This window comes from Hevea brasiliensis, chromosome 6 (genome assembly GCF_030052815.1).
Source record: "Hevea brasiliensis isolate MT/VB/25A 57/8 chromosome 6, ASM3005281v1, whole genome shotgun sequence".
Classification (NCBI taxonomy): domain Eukaryota; kingdom Viridiplantae; phylum Streptophyta; class Magnoliopsida; order Malpighiales; family Euphorbiaceae; genus Hevea; species Hevea brasiliensis.
Window position 1 is genome coordinate 106,395,685 of NC_079498.1, and position 8,837 is coordinate 106,404,521.

Consider the following 8,837-nt stretch of genomic DNA (forward strand, 5'->3'; position numbering starts at 1 on the left):
TTAAAATTTAAATAAGTGTCTATTTTTAAATTACAAACATCTTATTTATCTATTTCTAACATTAATAATAAATAAATAATATAAAAATAAGTACAATGTGAATTTACGAACAAATTAACTTTCCATTCGTAATTATAAACGGATTGTACAATTATTTTTAAATATTTAATCAAACTAATAATTTAATTATACACTAAGTTTAAAAATATATTGTATCTGTTTCTAAATTTACTTTGAATATTATTAAAAAAGAAGAAGAAAAAGAAGAAGCATTACAAAAAATTCTATAAAAATCAACGGCATTCCTCCAAGTCATCTTTTTCAAGAAAACATAAATAGAAGGTCATATTTCAAAAGAAGAACTCGTGAAAAACTTGCCTCTAAATCTCATCCTTATTACATATGCGACAACAAGGGTCATTATGCAAAAAATTGTCCAAAAAACTCAAACTACGTCACACTTACATTGTTTCTCCTCCAGAGCAATTGCAACCAGAACTCCATCGCTCCATCACAGTTACTAAAACAGATTTCAATATAATCTTCATTGGAGAAATCCACCGGCTTACACTAGCTTGTTTGGAGAAAATTTGTAACCAGCAAAAAATGTTCAGAAACTTACAAACTTTAACAATATTATTTAGTAAAATTAAAAAAAATTAATTTATCCATGTGTAATTTATGCTTTTCAATAATTTTTAATATAAATATACAAACTAATTATTGCATTATGTTATTAAAATAAAAAAAAATAAATCACATAATATTTAAGTCTATGTGTATTAAATTTATATGAGGATAAAAATTTTATTAAAATTTGTATAATTTTAATAATTTTAATTATAGTTTATTTTCATCATTAAACCCATTATGAGTGTGTTTCTCATCTCTCACACAGAGTAAAGATGTAACTTGTTCGGTATGGAAGCCACAATACAATTCCAAGGCAAAACCAGCCGAATTCAATTTCAATCCGTAGCTGCCCAAATATGAACGGCGTCGTTTTAACTGCTGTACGCAGCTCGTTACTTTCTTCTTCTTTTTTTTTTTTTTTTTTTTCCAGTATATAAAACCAAAGCTATGGCCATACGGTTAAAATTGAAATCCGTTTGTTTATTCTCTGCAACATTGAATCAAAATCAAAAACCCTCCTTCTTTCCCCTCCCAAAACCCTAGCTACTGGCTACTGAGGATTCCTCTATCTAGCCGAGTACAGTTCAACGGTTTTTATCCTATTTTAGATATTTAATTCAAATTCCGATGCGCAATTAGGGTTAGCCATTGTTCGATTTCAGGCTCTTTTTCTTTTCTTGTTTTTGATAGGTTTTTTGAAAGCTAGGCCAGACAATCAATCAATGGATTATGATTATGGGCAACAGCGGATGCAATTTGGAGACAAAATATTGGCTTATAATGGCGAAGAAGAAGACTATTATTATGACAATACTCAACAAAAACAGCAAATGGGCGGTGCAGGCAACGCTAGAAAGCAATCCCTAAGTCATCACAATCGCGACTCTTCTTCTTCCTTCCCAGGGTTAGTTTATGTAGGTTTATTGTTTAGGATTTTTTTAGGGTCTCGCCGCCTAAGGTTTGAGCCTGACTGGAGAAATAATTGTTGGTTTTTCTTCTTATTCTTGTTGGTAGAAAACTCTTTGTTGGTGGCGTCTCATGGGAAACTACTGAAGGTGCCGCTCGAATTTCTTTTGAGCTACTTTTAAATAATTAATATTGTTGGATTTGATTGGGCAATAAAAATTTAATGCTATATGCTTTTCATAATTAAGTTGTTTATTGCATTTTGATTAGCTACCGATATATTTTTCATTGACCAGTTATGAGTTGTTGTGTAGTTTCCTGAGTTGTGATTTTCATTTTAGAGTTGAACTAGTAACTGGATCACACATGCATAAGTGTAATTCAAGTATTCCAGTAATCTTGTTTGTTTTACATTGGTATGTGTCATTGAAGAGAATGATGCATTACTTTTGAATGATTGATTTAGCATCCCCATGTTGTTGAAATTCCATACCATAAGTATTTCACCATGTTAAGAGACTTCATATGCTCTTAGAAATTAGAATCACAAATGACATGGTAGGCTGTCGCCTGTCGCTCTTCATAGTCTTATAGTATTTTGTATGATGAGAGGAGTCTGTAGATTATATTGTAGTTACTCTATTTAGCCATTTAATGACAATATATTAGAGTTGTAATTAAAAATTTTCTTTTCTGCTTGATAATTGCTCAAAATGGAACTCATTATTGAAAATTAGTCACCTGCTTGCTGACAATTTGAGTCATTGTTCTGAACTTGGACTGGAATTTTAATGCATTCTCCCAGTGTGGAATTTTTTACTGAGGCCTTTTGGGTGGAATTGACCCAAAAAAAAAAAAAAGTTTCCTTCTAGCTAGAATGCATAGGAGAAGAAACTTATTATGCTTGATTCTGTCTCTTGCTCTTTTGATCGGTTCTTAGAGTGGAATTACACTGAAGATAGGTTTAACAGGGTTGTAACTTTTCCAAGACACGTCAAAACCCTGTGTGCTAATTTTTAGCCAGCCAAAATGAGACCTTGGAGCTTGAAATAAAGCTTTGTGATACTGATTGCCATGCCATGTGAATCTATATTCATATACACACTTTTGCCATTTGTTATTTTGTGGAAAGTTTCTGTGAAACTCACCTCAAACAACAACAGCAAATTAGAGGAAAGCAAGTAATATGGTTTTTTTTTCTTTGTTTGAGAGAGTAATATTCATAAGGCGATAAGTATAGACAGGCATAAAGAGTAGCAGCATGTTGATGTCTACTGGTGAAGTGGTTCATTTATCACATCCTTTTGTTCTACATATACTAAGTGCCTTTATATATATAATTTAGGCCATTTAAGTCTTTTGATGTATTATCAGCTCTGCTTTCATCATAATTTTTCTCACGTTGATTTGGTTTCAGAGACATTCATGGATTACTTCAGCAAGTATGGAGAAATCACCGACTCTGTAATCATGATGGATAGACATTCTGGAAGGCCAAGAGGATTTGGATTTGTAACATTTGCTGACCCAGTAGTTGCTAATAGGGTTTTGGAGGAAGACCACGTTATAGATGGCAGAGCAGTAAAATTCTTGTTCCATAATGACACTGAACATTAAAGTTTCCAATAATTTTTGTTTGCCTCTTTTTTCCCCTCATGAGTGATAAAAAAATTTTAGTATTTTGGATTTGGAGCTTATTCTGGTGCGTTCTCATGTCAGGTTGAAGTGAAGAGGACAGTTCCAAGGGAGGATATGGACGTTAAAGGGGTTATAAGAGCCAAGAAAATATTTGTTGGTGGAATACCACCTGCTCTAACTGAAGGTAGCATGGTTCTGTCAATTTCAATTTTCTCATTTTCAAGTGTGCTTAATCGGCTCTCATTTTTTACCATATGGCTTTTCATTACAGATGAGTTAAAGGAGTACTTTTCTGTTTATGGAAACATTGTTGAGCACCAGATTATGCTGGATCATAAAACTGGACGGTCTAGGGGCTTTGGTTTTGTCACTTTTGACAGTGAAGATTCTGTTGAACAGATCTTCTCAGAGGGCAGGGCACATGAACTTGGAGGTAAACAGGTAAGTTATAATTCTTGATGAAATCAGTACTGCTGAACTTTTTGAATGTTTCTTGAAATGAAGTACTTGTAACTTGAGTCCTCACCATGGTAATATTTAGGTGGAAATAAAGAAGGCTGTACCAAAAAGAAATGGTGGTGATTACGGCTCTGCTGCAAAGCCTCATTCTGGATTCAGCGATGGTGCTGGCCATGGTTTGGGAGATCTGTATGGTGGGAAAATCGGCGGAGGGTATGGCATGTATAATGGATATGGTGGCTACAATGGTTATGGAGCTTATGGGGCCTATGGAAGCAGCAATGGTTTTTATGGTGGATATGGTTATGGGTTTGGTTTTGGTGGGCCCATGATGTTTGGTAGCAGTGGATATGGAGGCAGTGGTTACGGTGCCCCTAGTGGCTATGGCGCCACTGCTGGATATGGTGGTGGTAAAGTCTACGGAAGAAGCAGTGATACTGGTAGTTTTGGCACTGGTAAGGGATATGGAAATGGAACCGGTGGTGCCTTACATGGTGGTCATGGCAGTAGCAAGGGGTACGGAGGCAGTGAGAATGGTGGTAGTGCTGTTACAGCGAGGTACCATCCTTACCACAAGTGAAGGGAATTTTTTAACTTGGCATCAAATTCCCAGCCTGTTGTTTGATATGAAAGATTTTCTTTGCATGCCAAGTCAAGAGTAGGTTGTTTCCATAGAGTTGCTGCATATTCAGTTATTGCCGACCTCCTTATCTAATTGTGTGAGGTTGTGACTCGGTGATAGAATGGATTTTGTAATGTGAAAAAGAAAAATTACAGTATAGTTTTGAATTTTGCAGTGCTTGTACTTAGGATAATTGGTTTCTTTTATGGAGTGGGAAATTGAGATTTAGAGAAGGAACAACCAAACAAAAGGGTCTAATGTTTAACCTGTGTAACATATATCATTGTGCACTATGGTTTGATGATTAGTATTGCACATATTCATAAAGGAAACTATGATGCGATGCAAATTTGTGGTTGTTATGCTTTCCATTATACATGAAATCTCTGTTTGCAAACTGTAGTCTTCTAACAGAAACGCCGCAGTAGAGTGAAGAAGGTGTTCCCGTGTAGTTTGTTCTTGTTATTGTTGCTCATTTTGTTATGGCAAGTTGTGGTTCTTGGTTTTGGTATTGAGTAACCGCGTAACTAATCCCATGTTGTAGACAGTGAAGTCAACAATCACTATACAATATCTCCAATGCTGGTCTGGTTTGCATCAATTTGGATGCCTTTATTGATTCCATGAGTCACTGAAGGGTTGCTGCTATAATAAGCTTGAATTTATAAAAGAAAAAGCTTCATAATTTTAAATTAAATATTTATTTTAAAATTTATGTATTTATTATTTTAATTACATGTATATTTTAATTAATTTTATATAAATTTTAATATAATTATCTAATTTATAAATTATTAAACTCCTGTTTATTTAAGATAGAGCTCGTTCTAAAACTCAAAAATCACAATTTCTAATGGCTAAAGCATTCAAATCAAGTTGCAATTCTCTATGCATTAGGCAGCTGGCCAACCAATTACCTATTTAACTTTTGTTCTCCATGGAAATAGATGGTTATTTTAGAGATTTCATACTTCAACCATGACTTTATAGATTGAATAAAAGGATTTTTTTTTTTTAATCTTAATGGAAAGACTATATAACAGATAAATTGAAGGTAAAAGTTACGGATTAATAATTATATAAGTCGTTCAGTATTTTACGATTCAATTAAACCTTTTGATTTTTAAAAATTATCAAATAAGTCATTTAAATTTTAAAAATATATCAAATAAATTTAATGATAAATAAGACTTTTAAAAATAGATAAAAAAATAATTATAATTTATCTTTAATATAAATTCAACTAAATATCGCTGCATCTAAATTACTTTGGTTACGATGGTTATTAACTGATTTGGGTGTCATTCATTCTTCTGCCACGATACTTTATTGCAATAATAGAAGTGTCATACAGATTTCTAATAATAATGTATTTCATGAGCATACCAAGAACATCGAAATTGATTGTCATTTTGTATGTCATCATGTTGCTCCTGGCACCATATGTTTGATTCATATCTCTTCTGTCAGCCAAACTGATATATTCACCAAAACGCATCCTCCTGCTCGCTTTTAGGATCTCTTAAACAAACTCAAGTTAGCACCTATACTACCACCTTGAGTTTGAGGGAGGTGTTAGCATGATTATAAGAAAATCTGTTTTTATATGATTATAGGAGATTAGTTTAGCATAATTACTGCAATTATTATTCTTATCAAAATTAATTCATATTCGCATGTATAAATAAATATAGTATCTCTATAAATAAAACAACATACATATACACAATATTTTCTATCATCACTTGTATTCTTTCTGCTAATAATATGATTGTCCAGCGCTCGAGTTTTTTCCCAAGCATGGGCTACCCTGCACTCTTTCTTCTCTACGTATAACGGATTGTCCACAACTGAAGCCATTTCCAAAAAGGTGTTTGCCGTCCAAATTACAATCACTTGTGATAGGGGGTTGCCACAAACTCGCTGCAGGCTGCATGCAGTGAAATCTGCAAACCATGCCCTCTGTTCTGCATGCAGTGGAATCTTTCCCAGAGGAGATGTCGCTGCCATCTACTCTTACTTCTCTTGAAATACATCATCTTCAAAATCTGAAATCGTTAAACTACAAGGGGCTTCAACAACTTACTTCTCTTAGAGAATTGAAAGTCTGGGACTACCCTAAGCTCTTGTACGTGCCACAGTATATGCATTCCCTTTTCCCTACCCTTACAAATTTGGCAATAGGTGATTGTCCAGAACTTGAGTCTTTTCTGGAAGCAGGTTTTCCTTTTAAACTAGAATCACTTACAATCTATGGTTGAAGCAAACTCATTGCTCACCTCATACAATGGGATTTGCAAGTACTCGCCCCTCTTTCGCAACGAGAGATTGGTGGCTACGATGCCGAAGATTTGGAATCCTTTCCTGGGAAGATGCTGCTGTCATCAACTCTTAACTCTCTTGAAATCTCAAGGCTTACAAATTTTAAATTTCTGGACAAGGGGCTTTTAAACTTCACATCTAAAAAATTGAAGATCTCCCACTGCAATAAGCTCCAGTCCCTGCCTGAAGAAGGGCTGCCGTCCTCCCTTTCTTCTCTGCACATCAATTTTTGCCGTTTGCTAGAGCAAAGCTTGGATGGGGAGTATTGGTCAAAGATTTCTCAGATTCCTGATATAAAGTCTAACGAAATAGAGGGTTCACTCCAGTTTCCAATTAAGGGATAAGGTATTTCTAATCAGACTTCATTTCCATTAATTTTTTTCTTCGTGAATTACTTTATTTTATTTATTTATTTTTTTTTTGGAGACTCTCATTTTCTCAAAAAAGAGTTGCTCAAAATGATGTTCAGGTTTGTCAGTTTGTCATATATATATAGTCCCTGCTGCTTGAGTGAACAGTCATACATTTTTGTTGTTAATTGTGGACTCCTGGCAGGATTCTCTTACAAATTTTCTCATTTCACAGGTGGAGTTCTTAAATGATCCCACCCAATTCAACGTTGACTTGCTTCTAAAGATATGTATTCACTAAAAACACAAATTACTAACACAAATATGAGATCATTATTGCACTCACAGAATACTTTCTCAGGAAAAATTGCTACAGGTTTCTTTCTTCTTTCATTCTTAACTGTCTGATGCATCAACACAAATGTTATTGTTTGGACTTCATATTATTCATGAATTAAAAGTTATGATTTAACAGAATCATTCATCCAAGCTGTGGGGACTGGGGTCCCCATGCATATTTTCATTTTTGCAGTGAAAGAATCATCGACATCTATCATTACCATACCAGAATTGCTTTGCATGCTTTGCGAATAGAAGGTACATTCAGCTGGTTCTTCATATTTTGATTCGCAAGATTGTTTATCTGGGACAAGGATGTTTGCTGCAATTCTCAAGTGGAAAATTGTCTCGTTGGGTTGTTGCAGCAAATCTGTCCATTACTGCAGCCTGGTTGCTATATTGATTTCGGTTACTGCCCTCACCATTTGTGCTATGGCCTTATTGAATTGTGCTCCTATAACGGATGAAATTAAGGTGTTCAGCTGGTTGGATCAATCAACTCTTATATGGGCCTTTTGATCCGGGTTTTCTGTTTCCAAGGCTTTGTTCAGTGCAACTCTCTTGCTGGCCTATTTGGTTTTCTTGACCTTGTGTACAGGTTGTTGTGCTCTTGCCGTTTGTTTTCCTTGATCTTGTGCACTGGTTGTTCGGTTAGTTTGGGCACTGCATTTTGTACTTTATGTGTGTCTCTTATCTAAGATAACTGAATCCCTGTATGGCTGTATTCACTGTGGAGCACCGGAGGCTATACTCCAGGCCACATCCTTTATCCATAATTTTATTTCATTCACCTCAAAACAAAAACCAAAAATTGTCCACGGCTTAAAACATGTCTACATATCAAAAGTTAGGAGCGGTGTACAAAAAAAATCCACAAACCAATCAATCCGACCAACCCGAATAAAGCTAAACTAAAATTAGTGATTTTATATATTTAAATTTGATTATAGTTTGAAAATAATTATAAATCGAATTTTTTGTTTGGGTTTCGGGTTTGACATAATAAAAATCCAACTCCAACTAAATATATATACATGTATAAAAGTAAAACACATAAATAACTTTATTTTATTTTTTATTTTTATTTATTTTTACTGAATAATACATTTTAAATTAATATTTTATTTTTCAATTAATGTATGATAACATGTATATAAAAAAAGATTTAATAAGAGTTAAATTATAAAAATCAAAAAAGTATTAAAACAAGTAAAAATCACTTAAACTGAATCCAACCCGCTTGTTATAGAAGCTGAATATGTGAAGTTTTATAATTTACTTTATTGCTTTTGGTTTGAATATAATTAAAATTAATTTTTTTGATTTGATTCAATAAAATACATCGAATCCACTTAAATCGATTCATTGATTATCATTTAATAATAATATGATAATTTAATAATATTAAAATCGATTATCATTTAATAATAATATGATAATTTCCCATTTTCTATTCTACATTTATTTTAAATACACATTTATCCAAATAATTTCAGAATGAAAAAGTCAGCAAAAAAAATTAAAAATCATCAAATCATGCAAGGAACACCTTACCCCAGTTAAGAGCA

The 8,837-nt window shown here is 33.6% G+C and overlaps 1 protein-coding gene across 3 annotated transcripts; it reads left to right on the plus strand.

Moving 5' to 3' along the window:
- The first annotated feature begins 1,066 nt into the window (after positions 1–1,066).
- Positions 1,067–4,607, plus strand: LOC110642290 (heterogeneous nuclear ribonucleoprotein 1). Of its 3 annotated transcripts, none has more exons than XM_021794277.2 (7): positions 1,067–1,210; positions 1,324–1,537; positions 1,648–1,688; positions 2,957–3,120; positions 3,259–3,361; positions 3,449–3,618; positions 3,719–4,607. In XM_021794277.2, the coding sequence occupies exons 2-7, from the start codon at positions 1,356–1,358 to the stop codon at positions 4,214–4,216; spliced, it is 1,158 nt and encodes a 385-aa protein (XP_021649969.2). In that variant the 5' UTR covers positions 1,067–1,210; positions 1,324–1,355; the 3' UTR covers positions 4,217–4,607. The 3 variants fall into 3 exon arrangements, with proteins under 3 accessions (XP_021649969.2, XP_021649968.2, XP_058005051.1); XM_021794276.2 differs by having other exon boundaries at positions 1,080–1,223; XM_058149068.1 differs by having other exon boundaries at positions 1,082–1,537.
- Positions 4,608–8,837: the final 4,230 nt, after the last annotated feature.